The 22,714-nt window shown below is 47.9% G+C and overlaps 1 protein-coding gene across 1 annotated transcript; it reads left to right on the top strand.

The window, feature by feature from the left end:
• Positions 1 to 48: 48 nt before the first annotated feature.
• Positions 49 to 22,714, top strand: TRIM42 (tripartite motif containing 42). The gene is made up of 5 exons (XM_001495006.6): positions 49 to 589; positions 4,375 to 5,072; positions 9,534 to 10,357; positions 13,341 to 13,565; positions 22,450 to 22,714. The coding sequence occupies exons 1-5, from the start codon at positions 78 to 80 to the stop codon at positions 22,534 to 22,536; spliced, it is 2,346 nt and encodes a 781-aa protein (XP_001495056.3). The 5' UTR covers positions 49 to 77; the 3' UTR covers positions 22,537 to 22,714.

The raw sequence follows: 22,714 nt of genomic DNA on the forward strand, positions 1-22,714 counted from the left end.
CCTACCTGGCCTGGTGCGATATGGGAGGCAGACAGGGATTGTGACATAAGCAAATGGCTTGAAGCTGATATATGTAAATGCCAGCCCTTGAGCTTCCCAGTAGGAACACAGCCTGTGAAGGCCTCATAACAGCCAACCTCTTGCAACCTCCAAGCCGACGGCCTCACCAGGGGGAAGAGGAACTTCCCCGCAGGAGAACCACCGGCAAGATTCTGTCCCCAGAGGATGGTGGCCATCATGTAAGCACCATGGAGACTGCCATGTGTGTTTGCTCTCCATGTTGTACATGGCAGAGATGTTGTCCTCGATTATGCTCCTGTCTATGCTGCAAGTTCCTCTTCACCTCGGAGCGGAATTGCACCTGCTTTCCCTGCCCTTACAAGGATGAGCGGAACTGCCAGTGCTGCCACTGCACCTGCTCCGAGAATCCCAACTGCCACTGGTGCTGCTGCTCCTGGGCCAACGACCCCAACTGCAAGTGCTGCTGCACGGCCAACAGCAACCTCAAGTGCTACTACTACGAGAGCCGCTGCTGCCGCAATGCCACCATCACGTTCCGCAAGGGCCGCCTCAAGAGCATCCGCATCTCGTAAGTGCCGGGCGCCCGATGTGGGCCACACTGCCAGCTGTGGGCTCCACGGGGCAGGCCAGTGGTGGTGCCTCAAGTCCATTTCTCTGTCTGAAAAAAGGAGGTCAAAAATTTTGTAGCAATTAAGCGTGTCCTAAATAGCTACTGACCACAGATAGACCTGAGCTCCAAATCCAAGCTCCCCCAGCTGTGCAAACGAGCATTGTGCCCTCCCGAACCTCATCTGTACAAAACAGTCATAGCTAATGCTCAGTGCTTATGCCAGACACTGCAGGCAGGGGCCCATCTGACCCTCAGCCCACGCCCACTGTACCGATGAGGAAACGGAGCCTTTGAGAGGATAGGACGCCCAGGATCACACAGCTAGTAAGACACAGTCAGGATTTGAACCCCAGAGTCTCTGCTCCTCACTTTAAAATGCCGTGCTACAAAATGGAGAGAACAATACCCATCACGATTGGATGGGTCTGAGGATTAATGGACGTGCTGTGTAATCTGTCACGTGACATAAAAATATAAATATAGCTCTCCGTCTTCCTCCTCTGAACTCTTCATATCTGCAACACTTATTGGAAAAGTCATAACTTCCACAGGCCATTTTTGACCCCTATGGCCTGTATAAGTCCCCCAGACAGCCGTGAACTCCTGCCAGCCTTCCCTTCGTTCCTATGCAGAAGTCACGGCACTGAGGGTCTCAATTACTCATCTGGGGCATTCACCCTCTGTGCCAGGCAGTGCACATCCTCCTCCTGCTCCAACCAAGCCAGGCTTTCTATGCCACGCGTGAGGGGGATCTGGGAGTAGCAGGCAGGCTCCCTAGAGGAGGAAAGATCAAAGCTGAGCACTGGAAGATGACACGATTTAGAAAGGCAGAAAAATGAGAGCAGGTGTGAAGCCTTTTAAGGCTGGAAAAGCCATACTGAGAGCAACGGTTCAGTGCATTCAGGGGAAGAGTATGGTCCATCTTGCAGTTCACACTTAGTAGATGCTTAATAGATGTCACTCTCTGCTCGGGGACCTCTCGCGGTGCTTGCATGAATAGAGAACGCGGGGGTCCTGGATGCGGGCCCAGGAGCTGTGAGGTGCAGAAAGTAGTGTCCACACTCCTCTCTCCTCTCAACTGCCCCATTTTCTGCACATCAGCAACAGAGAGTCACTGAGCCCATTTCAACAGGGGAGGGATGACATTGGTTCTTTGGGAAGATGGCTTAAGCCAGTAGCTCCCAAACTCCGCTTTGCATTGCAATCACCTGGGGATCTTTAAAAAATACTCATGCCTGGCCCCCACCCCCAGCCATTCTGATTTTATTGGTCTGGGGTACCACTTGGGCATCAGAATTGTAAAGGTCCCCTCCCAGGTGATTCTAAAGTGCAGAATTGCCAGGAAGGGACAAGAAGGGAACCTGGGAGACTTGCTGGGTGATATGGTGACAACCCAGGAGCAAGAAGAACAGGACTGAATTTGGGAGAGGGAGGGCTGTGCAGAGGACGCTGGAGATCTCAGCAGGCAGGCAAGGCTGCCAGGCTTGGTGACTGTTCTGGAAGGAACCATGGCCACTGGATGCCCAGGTCCAAGCCTGAGGCTTTCAGAGGATGGTCAGAGATGCTACTGCACGTGTCAAGAGGTTGGCTCCGGTGCACTGAGTCTGATCTTCATGTGGCCTCTCTTCTGAACCACTGCCTTTCCTGTTCCTCATCACTACTTCCTGCTCAGCATCTCGCTCCTCCTGCCTCACTTTTGTCTCATCCATCCCTCTCCGCCTTTACTCATCTCTTCGTCTCACTTCCCTTTTCACCTCCACCCCATCTCCCCGGGTGTCTCTTAGCCTTGCCTTCTCTCTCTTTCTCTTCCCCCAACACATCCCTCCCTCCCTCCTTCTGATTTCTCTTGCTCCCTCCCCTTATATGACACCTGATTCTCAGAGTCCCTGCTTATCAAACTAGAGAAGTCCATCCAGCTACCCTGTGTACAACTGACATGCCCCTCCAGGTGACCCCTTCAGGGCCCAGTTGGAGGCTGAGGAAGCAGGGAGGGAACAGGGCTGAGAACATTGAGGCTGGCAGACCTGGAGCCCAGCATCCAAGTCCCTAAGGGAGGAGCTTTCCAGGTGTCTGAGTCTTCACAAATTGCACTCTCTGTCACTACGAAGCCACTCCATTCCAACATGCCTGGGAAGCACCTTTAACTGTCTGGGCTCTGAGACATGGGTCCCTGGCCAAGGGAATGGGGAAGGAGACAGGGGCATATTGGACTGCAAGAAGGAACAGCAGAAGAGAACACAGCCACAACGTCAAGATCAACTCCCAAACATCACTAACGTGAACAGAGGTGAAGAGATAGGAACAGTCCAAATTGTGTATCTGTTTACACCTCCACCCCCGCACTGAACTCATTTCTTTTCACAAGCTGCTTTGGCCCTGATCGCAGCTTCTTAGAACATGCACTTGAAGTTTGAAAGTATGCTTTTACTTCATCCATAGTTCTTACAGTTAAATATATGAAATCGGGCATGGACATTAGACAAATAAAGAATCCACATGCACATACAAACAGTAGAAGCACACACTTTTCATGGACCTGACCATTGCCTTCCTCCAGTGTGGACAGGAGCTGGCTAGCAGCAGAGGGGAGCAATTCCAGGGCCATGTTTGTTGAAGGCTTACTATGGGTCAGGAGTTAAGCACTCACTATGGATTATCTCATGCAGACTTTGTAAAATTCTCATGAAGGTAGCAGTATTGTGAGCTCTGATTTACAGATGAGGAAACCGAGGATGAGAGAGGTTAAGAAACTCATCGCAGAGGTCAGCTCCAAAGTGATGGATTCCCTCATGTACAGTCTGCCCCTCGAGCCCAGACCCCTAACTCTGACCTATTGGTCAGGAGGTCAGAACACACAGGTTCTAGGCTTGGCTCTGGGACTGCCTCCTGGTGTCCTGGGAAGGACACTTCACCGTCCTCTTCTGTGTTCCATCCTATGTACGACAATAATAATGATGTCAATGCCCTCTAAGCAAAACCCACCAAGAACACACCTGTAGCTGGAGGAAAGTGGATTGATCAACTCATTGCAACAGGGGAGAGGTGTCTGGGTAAGAAGACATCAATAAGCTATTATAGGATTTAGGCTCCTGTTAGGTGAGGACTGAGGGTGAATCTCCTATTGGGTCTTTTAATAAATCTTACCTGAAAGGTGGGAAGACCAGAGTGAAAAAGCAGCAGGCACTCCCATTAACCAGCCGAGGGGAGGTCTGGTCATTTTGTGGTCTGGACAATGTCCTTGCTTTTGTCTGAGTTCACATACGATGAAGTGGTCTTGTTTCTGCCTTGCTCCATCACAGTCCTGGGATGGCCTTATCTGATGCTGGTCTTCTGTGATATTGTTGACGGCCAGAACACCAGGGCCCGGCTGATAGCGTCAGGCCAGTCTTGGCTGCTTTTCTCTGGCTCAAAAATAAAAACAACAGTTGTATATCACTGTGTTCCAGGGACTGCTCTAAGGCTTTGCAGGTATTAAATTCCATTTTAATCCTCTCAAGAACCTATAAAGTGAGTACTAATTTAATATTGAGGAAACAGGCAGAGAGAGGTTGATTAACTTTCCTGAGGTCACCCAGCTAAAAGATGGTGGAGGCAGGTGTAGAACCCAGAACCCTGGCATGGAGCCCAGCTCCTCACCATCGTACTGGGCTGCCTGTCAGCGACCCCCGGTTCTTTCAGAGGCGGAGAAACAAAGGGAGCTCTGGAGCCTCCTCCTGAAGCACTGTGTTTGCATCTCCTTTCAGCTCCAAGACCGCCTTGCGCGTGGGGACCAGCGATTCCCAGCTCGACGAGGTGAAGACGACGCCCGCCAACAGCAACCTCGTGGACCACCTCTCGTGCCCCATGTGCGGCCGGCTGCGCCTGCACTCCTTCATGCTGCCCTGCCACCACAGCCTGTGCGAGAAGTGCCTGCGGCAGCTGCAGAAGCACGCCGAGGTCACCGAGAACTTCTTCATCCTCATCTGCCCCGTGTGCGACCGCTCGCACTGCATGCCCTACAGCCACAAGATGCAGCTGCCCGAGAACTACCTGCGCGGGCGCCTCACCAAGCGCTACATGCAGCAGCACGGCTACCTCAAGTGGCGCTTCGACCGCTCCACCGGGCCCATCCTCTGCCAGGTCTGCCGCAGCCGGCGCATCGCCTACAAGCGCTGCCTCACCTGCCGCCTCAACCTGTGCAACGACTGCCTCAAGACCTTCCACTCGGACGTGGCCATGCAGGACCACGTCTTCGTGGACACCAGCACGGAGGACCAGGACGAGAAGATCTGCATCCACCACCCGTCCAGCCGCATCATCGAGTACTGCCGCAGCGACAACGAGCTGCTCTGCACCTTCTGCAAGACCGCCTTCCACAACGGCCACGACACCATCAGCCTCATCGACGCCTGCTCCGAGAGGTCCGCCGCGCTCTTCAGCGCCATCGCCAAGTTCAAAGCAGGTCCCGGGCCCCTTCTCTCCCCTCCAGAATAGCTCCTAGTTCAGGAAGTGATGGGGAGACGGCTGGGCTGTGGGTTTAATGAGAGCCTTAGCTCCACCCGGTGGAGCAGTGGAAGTACCGGGAAACCACAAACCAGGCTGCGAGGCACTGGCCTGCTGTCCACACCTGACAGCTCCCACCGGCCGCTTGACCTCCCTGTGCCTGGGCTTTCTCGTCTATAAAATGGGGATAATAGTAGTCACTCCCTCACTGGGTGGTTGTGAGGATTAAATGAGTTACTCCACGCAAAGCTTGCATAAGATTATCTGGCACATGATCAGTGCGTACAGATTCTACCATCTTGATTATAAGCTTCATGATCTTGGTCCTCATTTTCCCCTTTGGAAAATGAGTTTGATCCTATAGTATCTTGTTCTGTGAGCCTTTCTAAGGTGTTTTGTCGCTAAAGTTGGATTTCTTCAGTATTTTCCCAGTTTGCAGGGGGAAAGAATTAAGACAATATTGAGAATTATCTCGATTTTAAATTTTTTCGTACAGATTTTTTTTTTCCCCAAAACGTGTAAACAACAAAGTAAATGAACTGGTAGAAAACACATAATGACAAGAGAACTCGGAAATAGCCAATAACGTTCTGGTCAACAGCTTGTTTCTCCTCTGCAGGCCTGCTCACAGCTAATTTCTATTGGCCACAGATAGTATAGTTACAGTTTCTATAAGAGGACTGCCCCCAGTTTCCACGATGGAACCCAGTGCAGCAGTCTCTTACGGGGTTCAGCAGAGAGCCCCGTTACCTCTGGGCGTGCATCCACCTGACTACACACGAGGAGCTCGGGCATCCTTGTAAGCTCTCTGCCCTCGGGAATGGCTCCCTGGTTAGAGCCCTCCTGTACATAGGCCTTGTGGAAGAGTTATGTCTAACCTCCTCAATAATCCTGCAGTGCAGGCATTGAAATTCCCTCCATGGATAAGACAATTGGGGTTCTAAGAAGCAATTGCCCTGTGGCAGTTAGTAAATGGCAGCCCCCGTCTGCCTGACTCCAGTGCCCCTAAGTCCACAACATTCATCTGACAACCTGCTCTGTGCCCAAAAGTGACCAAGGTCTGCAGATAGAGAGAATGAGAAACAACAGTGACCACCACCCTCCCACCCTGTGGCCTCTTTCCCGAAGGCGTGGTCTCCAGTCCAGAGACCAGAGTGTGCCAGGTCAGCCCAGCCCCGGCCCTTGCCAGATATTTCGGTGTTCGTTGAATAAACGTGCCTGAACATGAGAACGAGGCAGCTTTGCCCTGAGCCGCACAGAGAGCCCCCAGTGGACATGGAGGTGGGTCAGAGGTGGACGAGTTCCGTCCCCCAGGGCCTCTCACCTCCATGAACGTCAGGAACATCTCGATTTCTCCATTGCCCCGCCCCTAGACACAGTGTGAACTGACGTTTCTTCAGTTGGGGAACTCCGCTAGGCAGGCCTCCAGGGATGAAACGCTACAGGAGCCACGTCGCTGCGCACGTGGGCAGCCCCACTGGTTCCTGGAGGGTTCTCTTACGGTAGGACTCACTGCCTGAGCCCAGCTCCACCTCTGGGGCCCCAGAGAGACCTGGGAGAGTCTTCTCAGAGTCCAGGGCACCTGAACTTCAGAAAACAAAGTTTGATTCGGAGTGAGGGGACACCACTACAATCTCCAGAGAGCCCAGAGGCTGGGAAGGAGTCAGGGCCCCCTTCAGGACGTAGCCATTCAGATACGGGTAAGAATTAAGCCCGTCCATCTTGCTAAAGGAACCAACACAAACAAAAAACGTGTTTTAACCATGGCTCAAATTTGGGCCTAAGGACTCAATTCAGTTCCTGGGGAGGTGCCATAAATCTGCATTTCAAACAGATGTCCAGGTCATTCAAGGGCAGATACTCTAAGGACATGCTTAGAGAAACTCTAGGCCCTGGAGAGAAGATCCAGTTTGGGTTGATTGCTTACAGCTGTGGTGTCAACCCAGGCCATGCCCTGGAACCACTGAGGAGCGTCAGTGGCCGCTGATGCCCGTGTCCCGTCCTCGCAGAGGTGCTGGCCGAGCCCAGGGAGTTGTCATGAGCTCCTGTGTAATTCTAACGTGCTGCCGGGGTTGAGGACCACTGGATGAAAGCGAGCACGCAATTTTAGCTCCTTGCTGCTCAGAGCGGGGCCCATGGACCAGCAGCACAGGCACCACCTGGGGGCTTGCTAGACATGCAGAACCTTGGGGTCCACCCCAGACCAATCACATCGGAATCTGCATGTTTGACAAGATCCCCACAAGATTCCCTGGATGAGATTCCAAACCTAGCCACAAACTGCCTCGCGGGGACTCCTGGATCCCAGCTCAGGCCAATTCACTCAGCAGGGGAGGCCAAGAAAGGTTTTTCAAGTTCCCCAGGTGATCCTGGTGCCCACAGAGGGCTGAGAACCACAGCTGGAACAATTAATAACGTGGACTTCGGAGTTAGACGAATAGAGTTAGGGACAGGCCCTGGTTTCTCCCGTCTACTTGCTGTGTGACACTGGACAGTCACTTAACCTCTCTGAGCCTTAGTTTCCTCATCTATAAATGGGAACAGTATCTTCCTCATAGGAAGATATGTGTAATGTGTGATAATATATGGATATAATCCATAATATGTATAATGTATGATAATATATGGATATGGTCCATAATCAATGGTTACTAAATAGTAACTAGTTTTAGTGCGTTGCCTGAAAGAGAACTTGATTTGACTTTGCTCTAAGACCAGCTCTTGCAAAGCTGTCATATTGTAGGGGTTGGAGGTGCTTCTGGCCTCCTCCTTCTTTTCTCTTCTCCTGGTGCTGCCTCTTTTCTCCCATCTAAGAAATTTTTATCCTGCCTCTCTGCACTTGCTCTACATAAACTTAACCAATCCCTAATAATGCAAGGAATTTCCTATCCAAGTGTCTTCGACAGTGAGTAACTGTTGAATAGTCAAAGAAGTGAATGCATACAGTGGAATTTCAGTGGCCATACGCCACAGGAGGGCCAGGAGCACCGCTCAGCCCCACTGCAACCACACCTGATAGTTTCTCATTCAGCCCCATCTGCATCGCCGCCTCATCCCTCTGGGCTAGTGCGAGGGGGGAGGTGGGCAGAGGAAATGGGGGCTTCAGAAAGTAGGCCAGGGAGTGACACTGATGATCTTCCCCCCAAAGATGTTAGAAAACAGGAGAGGATGGCCTTCACACAGCAAATGCCTTTGAGCACCTCTGCGAACCCTGGTCATAGTGGTACCCGAGCCGGCGTGGGCATGTCTCGGTCTGACAGAGCTCTGGGGCTTCTCTGACTCAAATGCACATCACTGTTGCAATGGCCACCACCCACGGAGGTCCAGCTTCCTGCGGCCCCAGGACTGTGCTAAGAGCCAAGTGCAAAAAGGGCTTGGTCCCCCGACGCCTGAGTAAACTTTGGGGAGGATTACCGCCCAGTACTACACTGCAGAGCTGGCCTTTCACGGGAGACCCTTACCGCTGGAATAGGCCACAGAAGGCTGACAAGTCTTCAAATCACTGCCTAATGCCTAAATCTCTGTAAAGCCAGAGATTTACAGGTGCTCCGATAGCAATGTGCCATGTGCCCCCTACCGTAGCCTCCTCTGCACTGCAGTATCATGGGGTCGATGAGTGCCATGAGCATCAGCGCCCTCTCACATTCATACTCTAGGCACTGTCTCGCTAGTGCCTAGAGAGGCATATGACATGTACCAGGTGTCCAGGAAACGTTTGTTGAATGACTGAATGAACTTAAAATCCAAATACCCTGTGAGAGGCTGCAGGATGAACTGGGTTCTCCTTGAAGAGTAACAGCAGACCCTTTCTTGAAAGGAAGTGAGGGAAAGGAAAGAGACGGAGGCCAGCTGACCCCAAGAGAGTCGAAGTCCCCCGGCAGAGGAAAGGAGCATGTGGAGGACGACCTCGGTGAACAGAAACCGCTGATTTCTCACTGTTGTCTAGGCCTGGGTTTTTGGTGAATGAGGCAGGTAGTAGTCATCAGAAATTTAGCTCTTTCTCCTCCCCCTGCAAAGCTCAGCTTTCACAATGGGAGAACCAGTTGCTTTGTGAGGTCGCCTCTTCTTGAGTCCACCTTGCTGACAAGTGATGTCTGGTGAAAACTCGTATCAAGGGTGGCTGTGAACTTGCAACCTCAGACCCGAGGCCACGGGGATGACTGTCACAAGGCAGGAGGGTGCCAGGGGAGGATGGCTGTCAGAACTGAGGGGGCATTAGACGAGGAGGAAAAGGGGTATATTGGGGGAAGCCGAGTGCGTTTCGTCACCTCCTCTAGCGTTTCAGTCCCGTCGCACGGGCCTCCCTTCCGCTCCACCCACGTCCCCGGAGTCCGAGGTCATTTGCTCCACTTTGCTACTGGCTTTGACATCTGGGGAGACGAAAAATTTAACTAAAGTAACTAACTTGCTTGTTTTGCAGTCCGATATGAAATCGATAACGACCTGATGGAATTCAACATTTTAAAAAGCAGCTTCAAAGCCGACAAGGAGGTAAAGCGAAAAGAGATCAGAAACGGATTTCTCAAGCTGCGCAGCATCCTGCAGGAGAAAGAGAAATCCATCATGGAGCAGATAGAGAACCTGGAAGTCTCCAGGCAGAAGGAGATCGAAAAATACGTGTACGTCACGACCATGAAAGTGAACGAGATGGACGGCCTGATCGCCTACTCCAAGGAGGCGCTGAAGGAGACGGGCCAGGTGGCGTTCCTGCAGTCCGCCAAGATCCTGGTGGACCAGATCGAGGACGGCATCCAGAGCACCTACAGGCCCGACCCGCAGCTCCGCCTACACTCCGTGCACGGCATGCCCTTGGACTTCGCTGAGCTCTCCAGTGCGATCCACGAGCTGTTCCCCACGGGACCCAAGAAGGTCTGCTCCTCAGGGGACTCCCTGCCCTCCCCCTACCCCACCCACTCGGAAATGATGATTGCCAGGAAGGTCACTTTTAGCACCCACAGCTTTGGCAACCAGCAGATATACCAGCGAAGCACCTCCTTGCTGTCCATCAACACCACCAGCGGTGAGAAAGCCAAGACGGGTTTGGAGGTCTATGGGAGAGCCCAGTCGGCAGCACCTGCCAAGCCCACCGACGGCCTCTACACCTACTGGAGCGCCGGGGTGGAAAACCAGCCTGTGCAGAATAGCAGCAGCTTCCACAACTGGTACTCGTGCAACGATGGCTCTGTGAAGACCCCAGGCCCGATCGTGATCTACCAGACTCTGGTGTATCCAAGAGCTGCCAAGGTCAGAAAGGCTCTGGGCCCCGCAGGGAAGGCGGGAGGGTGTGGGGTACCGAATGGAAGTGGGTAGCAGGAAAGATTGCAGTTACCTCTTTGACCTCGAGGGTCCAGTCAGTCAGATCTGCTCCTCGGGACTCTTTGTGGTCAGCCCATGCAAAAGGAATAAGTTTCCGAAATCTTAAGTAACCCAAGATTGGCTTAAAGCAAGCAATGCATTTAAGTCTCAGTCAGAAATACATCCGAAAGCCCCAATCGCACTTCAAAGGCAGCTTCTCTATTGAAAGAGAACTCAATTTGGGAAACAAAGTAATTCCAAGAGACTGCTCAGAGAGTGTGCTATTTCCCAAAGAGAAGCCTGTAGTAGTAGAGAGAGCCCAGAAATTGGAATTAGAAATGCAGGCTCCGTTATCTATCAGCTGTGATTTCTCTAAACTGCTACCTTTCCTAAGGAAAATATCCAGTCTCTCCATGATTTGGAAAGAGTGGAAGAATAATCCCCAGTGGAATTCCAGTTCTTACCCTGGGATTCAGCCTCTTTGGGAGCTGTGGGGTGTGGGTCTCTCACAGACCTCTACACCTGCCATCACCTGGCTTCAGGAGACATGACTTCTCCTCCACTCTCTTGGCCGAACATGGATACAAGACCTTTCCCTTATCCAGCTGAACCTAAATTAAACTGTTCACAGAACATTTTACTGAAGTTTAGGGAAGGGAAAGATTAACTTGCAACTAGATATTCTGTTAGAGCTCATCTTGCCTCCTCTTGGGGTTCCTCAGACCAGCCTATGGCCTGCTGCCACAGGGCGGAGCCTATCTTTTGCCCCATAATCTGAGAACACTCCCCAAAACTTTTAGCACCCTTGAAGTCTAAACTAGCAGCTCTCAGACATTAACATGCACCTGGGGATCTTGTTAAAATGCAGATTCTGTTTCCGTGGGTCTCAGTGGGGCATGAGATTCTGCATTTCTAACAGACTTCCACGTGTTGCCAGTGTGTAGACCACACTTTAGTGTCGAGGGTCTAAAAACAAGAAAATGAAAGCCAGATACTGACCAAGCTTTATTTTCCATTCTCCTGAGACATCACAGTCTATGTTTCAGAGTCTATAACTGACGCCAAGGATGACCTTACACTGCAGGGTAGAACCTCCCTCCCGTGGGCTATCAACACGGCAAAGTGTCTCTGCCCTCCACATGAGAGACGCCCACAGCCGAACCTACGTTTCCAGATGATCCTAGAGCAGGAAAGCCTGCAGCGTGCGTGAGCTGAGCTCAGGGATGGCATTGGGTCTCAGCTCCATGCAACTCAGACCTCTTGGGAGGTTGGCAGCAGCTTGATCTGGAGGGGGAGGATGCTCTGGTGACGGCTTCTCTGTACTTGGGCTTGGGGAACAGTCACCCCATGCCACCTGTTAGTCATCCCTGCAGGAGCTCAAGAAAGGGGTCAGCGCAGCAAAACCTAGACAAGTCATTGGCTGTCAAGAGAAGACAGCTAAACCTACTGCCAGACAGTGGTATCCGATGTAAGAATATCATAGATCCCTATTTTAGGGCCGTGGAATGGAATTCATACAAGAATCCCAGTGCTCAGTAATGCAGAAGAGGATGCAACAAATCTGTGTTGACATCTCTCTCAAATGGTGGTTGGCTAACAGCCCCCTGCAGGCTTTTGGCATAGAAAATAATGCTAAAGTTAGTCTTATAACTTGTCAATACTTGTCTTAAAAATCCTACAGTTTTTAAATAAAAGCTCAATTTTCTTTCTAGAAATCCCTTCCAAGGAAACGGTTAAAGATTCAGATGGAGATTCACGCCCATAGGGTTTTCATTGCACCATTATTTGAGTATAAAATTAGAAACAACCTAAATGTTCAACTATAGAAGGATTAAATCATTTATGGGGCAGTTATTAAAATGATGCTTTACTGAATTTTTAATGAAATGGGAAAATCTATAAAATATAATCAGTGAAAGAAAGAATAAAAACTATTTAATCTAAATTATATGTATTTGTGTGTTTATGTATATTCCAAAATTGGAAAGAAATAATAATAAGTTATTAACTGAACTGCGGGATTATAGGTAATGTTTTTTCCTTCCCTTATACTTTTTCTATATTTTCCAAGTGTTTTACAATGAATATGTTTGTTTTGATAATCAGGAAAAATAAGTTAATTGTTATTAATAGGCACACAAATTTAATGAAAGTTTTAAGTATAAATACACAAAAATTATAAATTAATTATATAAATTCATAAAAATTAAAAAAATTATATACTTATAAGAGTAATTATAAATATTTAAAAATTTAAATAGAGCATGCAATATCTGTTAAAAAATACAATTATTATAGAATATTTATATGCCAGGCACAATCTGCTAATTAGCACTTGTTAATATATCTCTTTCCAAGAGTTGGTATTTTTGCTTTGAGTGTGAACATATATTCTCCATTACTTGGATAAGTCATTGCACCTCCCTGGGACTCTACTTCTTGTGTATAAAATAAAGGGTTGGAATAGATACACTTTTCATCTTCTAGCTTTCTGTGATTCCACTGGAATTTGCTAAATGTAACTTTTCTGAGCCTCAACTGTAAAATGACATAATAAAATCTCCCTTCCGGGAGTTGTGAGGACTAAATGAGTTAGGTAACGTCTGTCACAGAACCCCATGCCTGACAGGTGTTCAGTGAACGGTAGCTACTTTGGCTAGTGGTGTCCGGAGGACAGTGGGTACCTCCGTGACGAGTGACAGTAACAGAACCCAGAGGAGCATTGTTCTGTTCTTCAAATGCATTAGAAGCATTGTGTCAGGCCTCATCATGAAGCCTTTCAAGACTGTTGCACAAGGTCTAATTCAAAGTCTTCAGCAGGTGGAGGGGTTGAGGTCGGCTTAAACTCACCCCACAGATCGTCAACAACACACATCTTCAGGGGAAAGGAAGCTGAATGGTGTGTACCAGCCCCATGTTCATTTCTTCGTAGGTTTATTGGACATGCCCAACAGAAGACGTGGACTCTTTTGAGATGGAATTCTACGAACTCATTACTTCCCCTCCCAACAACGTGCGGACAGAGCTCTGTGGACAAATTCAAGACATAACGCAGCAGAACCTGGAGCTGCACAACCTGACCCCCAACACCGAGTATCTGTTTAAAGTTCGAGCCATCAACGACAACGGTCCTGGGCAGTGGAGCGACATCTGCAAGGTACTGTGCATGTTATTTCTCAGATGATGTTCTTGAGAAGCTCTGGATGCAGGTCTCTTAGGATGCTCACGACATCACAGAATCCACCGTGTGACCCACCCACCCCCAATCCCAGAAAACATGTTAACTCAGAGCCAGAGACAGCTTCTGGCCTCCACCGCCTGCAAACGAGGCCTGAGCACCTTTAGTTCAGTTTGATTCAAAAGATATCGGTGCCAGGCACTGTGTCAGGGTGTAGAGATTCAGGGGAAAATAAGACATAATCCTTGCCTTCGAGGAGCTCGGGTCTAGTTAACAAATAAGTGTGGTGTGAGAAGGACAAAAAGGTTACGCGTTGACCCCGTGGTGAGTCAAAGCAAGGATAGGGTGCTGGGTTTAACAAATGCGAATACAGGATGCCCGGTTACATTTGAGTTTCAGGCAAACAACGAATAACTTTTTAGTATAAGAATGTCCCATGCAATATTTAGGACATACTTATCTTTAAAAAATTTTATCTGTTGTTTATCTGAAAGTCAAGGAATAGCTACTGAGCAGGTCAGGATGGACTCCAAAAAAGAAGGGACAAGATTATTCTTATCTTCCTTGTGATGCAAGGCTGATTCTTCTTATATCTCTGGGGGACATACATTCATGAGTATAATTTTATTGCTATTCAAGGGAGAAAGGGGAGGAAAATACCAAGACTGCCCAGAGCTATCTCACTGTACAACCGTGGTGGTATTCTTTGCAATCAGAGTGGATCATGTCTTAATCAGGATTCTTTAGAAGTAAAGAGAATAAATCCATCCATTTCAGCTTTTGAAAATGGAAATTTATGGGCAGAGAGTGGGGGGTCTCCTGAGACCACTTCCAGCCAGGACATGCATCTGGTACCCACGGGAACTCAGAAGTCGTCAGTTTCTCTGAATCTCTCTCTCTCTCTCAATCTCTCCTGCCCCCACTCTCACCCTTCCATCTCTGTTTCTCTCTGAATCTGTACCATTTTCAGTTCGAAGTTTCTCCTCCCCTAAACTCAGCTTGCGTGTGATTTTGGATTGTCATGGTCCAACCTCCGTGTGACCAACACAATCTGACTAGGTACATTCCCTGTATCTCTGGCCAAATGTTTGCAGAAGAGAATCTGATTGCTTGCTCCCTCCAGTGATAAAGGGAAGCAGGAGGTAGGGTGGGAGGGATTATGCTGTTGGTCAGCACAGCAGAGCAAGTCTGCTGGGGGTGGGAGCTCTCTACTACATCCTGATTGCCAGCTCCAGGGGTGACGCTCTGCTTCTGGAGCCCAGCACCCACATGCACTCCCTCCCCCTCCCACAGAGGTCAGACACACACGGAAGGGAGTGGGATGAGAAACTCCAGACCCCAGCCAGTTATGCTGTCGGTAACCCCAGAGCCCAATTCTTGTTGACACCCTTCTCTCCAGAGCACACCCACAGCTGCTACCACGTTTTGCAGAATGTCTCTTTGACTATGGATTTTTCCTTCAATCTAATTCCATCTGCATTCTCATTTTTTAGAAATTCCTCAAAAATGTTTTGCCCATGAACGTCACTAAGTACTGTTACTAATTTTTTTTGGTGCGGAAGATTGACCCTGAGCTAATATCTGTTGCCAATCTTCCTCTTTTTGCTTGAGGAAGATTGTTGCTGGGCTGATGTCTGTGCCAATCTTCCTCTATTTTGTACGTGGGACACCACCACAGCATGGCTTGATGAGCGGTGCGTAGGTCCACACCCAGGATCCAAACCTGCGAACCTCTGGCCACCAAAGCGGAACACGCCAACTTAACCATTATGCCACCAGGCCAGCTCCCTAATTTTTTAAAAAATATATCTTCTGTCATTTTTAGATGCTAGGGACAGGGACGGGGTGGAGAGACTGACATGTGTTGGCTTTTCTTGGGTAAATGTTTTGTCATCCCTTTTAAACTCTGAACTCCTTGAGAACAAAATTCATGTCCAATCCATCTTTCTTTCTCCCACTATCCTCACCACAGCACTGTGCACATCACAGGCTCTTAATGGTTATTGAATGAATACATGAGTGAAAACGTGACCAAGCAAATGAAGACATGAATGAATGTCTAAATTAAAGAGTGAAGAAATAAACTGATAAATAAAGTTAATAATTACAAAGTACCCTAAGATGCCTGAAAGCTAAGTGCTTTATACAAGCAGTCAAGAAATAACATTCCCCCTGAAATTGTGTTTATGCGGTTAATTTGCACTTCCTCTATGGGAAGGAAACTCATTCCAGTTTCTTTGCTTTTTAACACAATTTCTAAATGAGCAGAGCACTAATTAATGAGGTTTTCTGGAAGCTTCATTTTTATCTGACTCGCAGAGCTGCAATATAGATTTTTCCTTTGCGATGATATTAGCATTCCAGGGGAAACACCGATTTCCTTAACATTTGTCATGATTTGCATAAGTAAAGGCTTCAATAGCAAATGAAAGTAAGATGCTGTGTTTGAATGACATTTATAAAGCTTCATAAAAGTAATGACTTCAGCTCTCTCCTATAAAATCGAAATATTTTTCCTTTGGCATCAGTTCTATGCTGGTTTTCCTGAAAGGTTTCATTTAAAATGCTGTAATGAAGCAGCAGAATCATTTCTTATCCAAAATGCAATATTTCCATCAAATGTACTTTTGTAAAGGAAGTGAAATAACACCTTTTATATTTGATTTTCACAGTCTGTGGCTTGTTGATTTTTTTTAAGGGGTTTTATTTAGAGTACAATACATGAAGCATGAAAATTAACTTTAAGGCTTCTTAAAGGTCCCATTTATTGGAGGCCAGCTCTGTATCAGACACCGCATATTCATTATCACTGATCACCCCGACCACTCAGAAGACGGGCATTTACTGCCTCCATTTTACAGATACAGAAACTGTGGCTCAGAGAGCGAAAGTGCCTGACCTCATGTAACTCGAAGGAGGAATTGAGTGGGAACCTAGGTCTCGTCTGAGGGGGAGCCCTTCCTCCCCCTGCACCATAGTCAGCAGCAGCCAAGTCTGGGCAGGGTGGGCTCCCCCCTGGGATCCTGGCACCTCACCTGGGGAGAACGTCCTCAAGGCCAAAAGCAGTGAGGGCCCGACTTGCATTCATTTGAGAGGCAAGACCCTGCATTGGAAAGAGCGTCAGGCTTGGGCTGGCGTACGTGGGTCCAAGCCCCAGCTCCACTGCAAGCTCCATGAAGACAGGCACCCTCTTACTCACCCCTCCTGGCCCATGTCCCCAGCTGAGAGCCTCTAAAATCCAAGAGCCTAACTCATGTTTTTGACGGGGTGGAGAAATGTATTTTTAGGCAAGTCAAGTGCCCTTTGGCCTCAGTTTCTCCTCCTGCTCTTCCTCTGGTCCTCAGTGCACCTGCTGACCACCATCCCCAGTTCCGCAAATGGCCTCCTTACTTTAACTGTCTCCCCCTGACTTCAAATCTCAGCTGACCTCCAGGAGGTCTTCCCGTGACGAATCGAACCTTCTGTCTGTGCCCTGGTTTCCTGTTGCCGCTATAACAAATCAGTGGCTTAAACGATACACATTTACTTGTTATCTTACAATTCTGGAGGACAGAAATCCAAAATGGGTGTCACTGGGAAAAGTCAAGATGTCGGCAGGGCTGTGCTCCTTCTGGAAGCTCCAGGGAAGAATTCACGTCCTCGTCTTTTCCCGTTTCTGGCAGCCGCCCATGTTCCTTGGCTCACGGCCCCTTCCTCCATTCTCAGAGTCGGCACCATGAGGCGGAGCCCTTCTCGCACTGCCGTCTCTCTGCTTCTCTTCTGCCTCCCTCTGCCACTCGGAAGCACTCGTGATTGCTTTGGGCCCGCCCCGTGATTCAGGATAACCTCCTTATCTTAAAGCCAACTGACTAGCAACCTTGATTGCCCTCTGCCATGTAACGTAACATATTCACAGGTTGCCGGGATTGGGACATGGACATCTTGGGGGGCCATTATTCTGCCTACCACATCTGTAAACCCAGATTACATCAGCTTTGGAGGCAAAATTTCAGGCCCCACAATAGTCACAGACTGCTACTGTTCTGAGTCTCTCCCTGTAGCTCTTCAGAAAATGTGCCGACCCCTCCCCGCACACATCCTCTCAAATTCCTTCTCCATTTGCACTGGGGTTCGTTTCCCTTCCCCCTTGCCGCCCCCTCTGCTGTGCCTCATATGCTCAGGGCTCAGGAAGTGGTCCTGCCAGCCCCCCTGAGCCTCTGCAGGGCAGCTTCCTCCCTGTGGCTCTGTGGACCTCCAGCCACAGAGCGGGGCTGCCTGGTCTCCCCGGGCATCTGACCTTGGGTTCCTGAAATCCCCCTTCTGGTTTTTCCTCTGTGCTTACTGCAGACCCTCTGCCTTGGCTGAGACCTGCATCTTCACGGGCTGGGGTTGGAGGACAATCTGAGGGGCCAGCACGGCCCCTCACTCAGAATAACTACCCTAGACCTACCCTGCACCCACTCACACACTCACAGTGGCTCCCTGCCCTGAAATGAAATCAGTATGGCTCCCATTGTCTGTCTCCTTAGCATTTATTCGTTTCTAAAGAGCTCCTTGATCCTTCACGTAAATAGAACCCTATTGGGCCCTTCCTACTCGCCCTGCAGACAGGCTTGAACGCTGGAAGGAGTTTAATATAGGCTCACACTGGACCTACTATTTTAACCCAATAGACGGAAGGTTGGATTAACCATCCACCTCAGTTCATGGTCCATTATCAACGCTGGTCTCTGCAAGGCCCTTTTCTAGTTCATGTATTTATTCCTTTTTGTGACCATGCCTCCCTAGACATCCATTCTATGTTTTGTGTGTATCTTGTTGCTTTGATGTCCTCTTGCATGATGTATATGGTGTTAAATGTGTTGTTAACTTACACAAACAGGACTGTGTTACGTGGCTCACTTTGTTTCTCGTCTCTTTTCCCTGAACACTGTGTTTTTATGACCCATCTGTGTTGTTCTGCACAATCAGCCCCTTATTTCTGATGCTGTGCATCCTTCACAACGCGCATTTGTTCCCCACATCTTACCTCTCCGCTCAGCCGGGACGGACGCCCAGGTCACCCCCCATAACGCTGCCATGACCTGCCTCATTCGTGAACTTGGTGGGCGGGATGGGATGGGAGAATTTCTCCGGGACATTGTGTTAGTTTTCTGGGGCTGCCTATCAAAATGCCACAGACTGGGCTGCTTCAAAAACAGATATGAATTCTCTCACAGTTCTGGAAGCCAGAAATTCAAGATCAAGGTGCTGGCAGGTCTGGTTTCTTCTGAGGGCTCTCTCCTTGGCTTTCAGACGTCTGCCTTCTCCCTGTGTCCCCACACAGCCTTTTCTCTGTGTGAGTGTGCCTCTGGCACTTCTCTGCATGCCCAAAGTTCCTCTTCTTATAGGGACACCAATCAGATCGGATTTGGGCACCCCCAGTGACCTCGTTTTAAATTAATCACCTCTTTAAAGGCCCTGTCTCCAAATACAGTCACATTCTGAAGTCCTGCGGTAGGACTTCAACCTGGGAATTTGGGGAGGGCACAATTCAGCCCACAATTCAGTGTATAGCACGAGAGAGTTGTAGGGCACGGAGTGCGTGCGTACTTGATTTGACTGCAGGCATGCGCACTCCCATAAGGAGCCAATAAGGACCCCAGTTTCCTAAGCCCGCCTACATTTGGTGTGATCCAGCCTTCCGTTCTTCTGCCACCCCAATAGGAGCAAAGTGCTTCCTCTTTATTGTTTTAAATGTCATTTCATGTGCTCGTTAGTTTTCAGGATTTCCTCTTCTGTAAATAGCCTGATAAAAACCCTTTGCCCATTTTTCTACTGCATTTTTCTTTTTCTAGGTGATTTGCAGGATGTTCTTATATATCCTAGATAATGGTTTTAGACATTGCTAATATCTTCCCCATGCTGACATTTCTCTGTTAACTGTGTTCACAGTGTACTTCATGAAACTGCAGAAATCTTCAATTTTGATGTCATCAAAGTCATCACTTTCCCTTATGGCTTGACCTTTTGAAGTTTTGTTTAAAGAGTCTTTCCATGGCTTAGATCACAAAGATAATCTTCCACATGTTCTTTTATTGACTTTAAAGTGTCGCCTTTCGAATTGGGGTCTTTAATCCATCTGGGGCCCACCCTTGGATGTGGTGCTAGGGAGAGGGGCGCTTTTTCGGCCATCGAGACAGCTGTTTGCCCAGCATCATCTACAAAGCAATGTCTTCTCCATTAGTTACACTAAAGGCACCACTCTGATCTTATAGTAAATCGCCATGTATTTAGGGATGCGTCCCGAGCTCTCTATCGTGTCCCCTTGGTCTATTTGTCTGTTCTTCTGTCAGTACCACAGCAGTTTAATTGCTGTTTAACCTCAGCTTTGCTCTGTGTCTTGTTTAACTGCTAAGGTGAGTCTGCTTCTTCTTTTTTAAGGTTTATTTAGCTGATCACAGAAATGCGTGCCTTCATATAAATTTTGGAGTAAATTCCTAAAAAACAATCCCGATAGAACATGACTAGGTAGGTATTGAATCTCTACGTTAATTTGGAGACAAGTGATATTTTTGTAATATATCTGAGCATTAATTCAAATCGTCCCCCATGGACGTTACCACGGCTTCTAAGTTCTTCCCATTCAGCTACTGTATGTTCCTGGTTAAACCAGATAGTTTATGGACTTTGTTGATATTATGAATGTTATTTTATATTTGATTATATTTTCTAATGTATTGCTGGCTTACAATAAATCTGTTGGTGTTTGTAGCTTAATCTTGGTTCCAACAATCTTGATAAACTCTCTTATTATTCTGAGAGTCTAGCTGTTGATTGATTCTGCTTGTTTTTTCATGCATATGATCCTATTGTCTATAAAAAATGGTAGTTTTTTCTCTTCCCTTACAGTCCTTGAACAAGTATTTCTTTTTCTCTCCCTATAGCTTTGTCCAGGGCCATTGGTCCTGCAGAAAATGGTAGCTGTGATAGTTGATAATGTCTTATTCTTGATCTTAACGTTTCTCCATTGAACCATGATGATTTTTTATCTAGTTGTCGTCATGTATAATCCTTATTAAATCAGGAAAATTTTCTTCTACTTCTAAATTTCTGAGCTTGTGCAACTTTATGAATTTTTTTGTATCGTTTGAGATAATCACATGCTTTTTCTCCTTTAGGCATTAATGAAATGAGTTATATTGATTTTCTGATACTAAACTCTACGTACATTCATGGAATAAACCCTATGTGATCATGATTTATTATTTTTTAATACACTTGATTTTAGTTAGCTCATATCTTGTTTTGGCTTATTGCGTCTATGATCATAAGTGAACTGGACCTATAATGTTTTGCTTATATTGTTTTTATCTGGTTCTGCAATCAATATTTTACTAGCTTGATAAAATGAGCTAGGACACTTTTGCTTTCTTCATATTTTGTAGAACAACTCTTTCTTAAAACTTTGGTAGAATTCATTTGGAAAACCATAATGAGCATTTTGGGTGGAGAAGGGGATGTCAACTATCATTTCAGTTTCTTTAGTATCTTAAGTTCTGTTCTCTGTTTCTTTCATCCTGTTTCATCTGCTTTCCTTGTTCATAGACACACCTCCAGCCCCACTGCCCCGTTCACTTGTCATGCATAGTCTTTATCTCTGGAGACCCTGACTACGCTTTAAGGCAGAGCTCAAACCCCCTATTTTTTATGAGTCAATTCCCTACCCATCACAACACTATTCTTCCTCCCTCATTGCCTCCTGATGGCTCTGCGTACAGCTCACACTATTTATATTACCTTTATCACGGTTATGTATTATCTCCATTTTTACCCAGAAATGGATGACCTAATGCCATGTATATAATATGGTCTTTACCTTGCATGAAGCCTTGGTTTCTCCAAAGCTGAAAATAAATTCTGTAAAACCAGAGAGCATAATGGTAATAAGTGTCTAATTTTTTTTGCCCTTTCCTTTTGAATACAAATATTAAAAGTTGAAAGCTTTGATTATAGAGACTTTGTACTTTGTACAAACATTGTTCTTTGCCACCCAAACCGCCCCCTACCGCAGCTGCCCTGTGAGTCTGATTTATCTAGACAGCCCCAGTTGATCCTGTGGGCTGGCTCTCATCCCTGGCTCTCAGCCTCACTCCCTAAATGCCTCCTCAGTAAATGTGTATCAGGAAGGAATGGGAATGCTGCCAGACCAGAGAAATGGAGACACACATTACCTTCAAAGTGAGGACTGGAGACCCACGTCTAAGCTGAGTTGGTGAGATTTCGAGGAGGGTCCTTCTGTCCAGTGCAATCTGCCTTTTCTAGGGCACTGACAATTCACTGTGATCAAAGACAGTATGAAGCATCAAAGACAGATTTACAAATCATGGTTCTATTCACCCTTCATCCACTTTTTTAAGAACCTTCTCTTTACCATAACCAGTGTTGGGATTATAGAGATGAAAGACTGTCATTTCCCCCACCCCCCAGGTCAAGGTGCTCAGTCTGGTAAGAAAGGCAAACACAGCCACTGAAATTTACAAATGACAATAGCTGTGACAGAAGCAATTTCCAGAGCTGGGGGAGGACAGGCGAGCTCTTCTATGGAGAAGCCCCTGTGGGGTCAGCACTCAGTCACACGAGGTGCCTTAAAGGAAGGGGTACCTGGTCTGTAAAATCCTGATCCCACCACATATTACCTGTGGGACTTTAGAAAAGCCACGTGGTCCTTCTGAGCCTTAGTTTCTTCATCTATAAAATGGGGCTGATGGCAGCTGCCTCAGGTGGTTGTCGTGAGAGTCGATGAGATGATGTATGTAGTGTCTGGCACACAGCAAGGGCCAGGCTCCTGGGAGCTGCGGTCTCCCTTGTGGCTGGTGCCAGGGCTCTCTGCTTCTGCTTGCAGGTGGTAACACCAGATGGGCGTGGGAAGAACCGAGCTAAGTGGGGCCTGCTGAAGAATATCCAGTCTGCCCTCCAGAAGCACTTCTGAGCCCCCACAGTGCAGGCAGCAACCTCAGAGACACACCACAAGACAAAAATATATGCACACACACAGATGTATATGTATTTTTCTCACCACACTCTTCAATGAGGTTGTAGACGATGTTCCGGGACCTCTGAGCTATTTCAGCAGGAATCTCCTAAGAGCTAATAAAACGAATGCCTGA

This window comes from Equus caballus, chromosome 16 (genome assembly GCF_041296265.1).
Source record: "Equus caballus isolate H_3958 breed thoroughbred chromosome 16, TB-T2T, whole genome shotgun sequence".
NCBI lineage: Eukaryota > Metazoa > Chordata > Mammalia > Perissodactyla > Equidae > Equus > Equus caballus.

Coding starts and splice junctions, on each gene's coding strand:
- TRIM42 (XM_001495006.6), top strand. CDS start 78: ATGCCAGCCCTTGAGCTTCCCAGTAGGAACACAGCCTGTGAAGGCCTC. Junction 590..4,374: donor CTCAAGAGCATCCGCATCTC/GTAAGTGCCGGG, acceptor ATCTCCTTTCAG/CTCCAAGACCGCCTTGCGCG. Junction 10,358..13,340: donor TGTATCCAAGAGCTGCCAAG/GTCAGAAAGGCT, acceptor ATTTCTTCGTAG/GTTTATTGGACATGCCCAAC.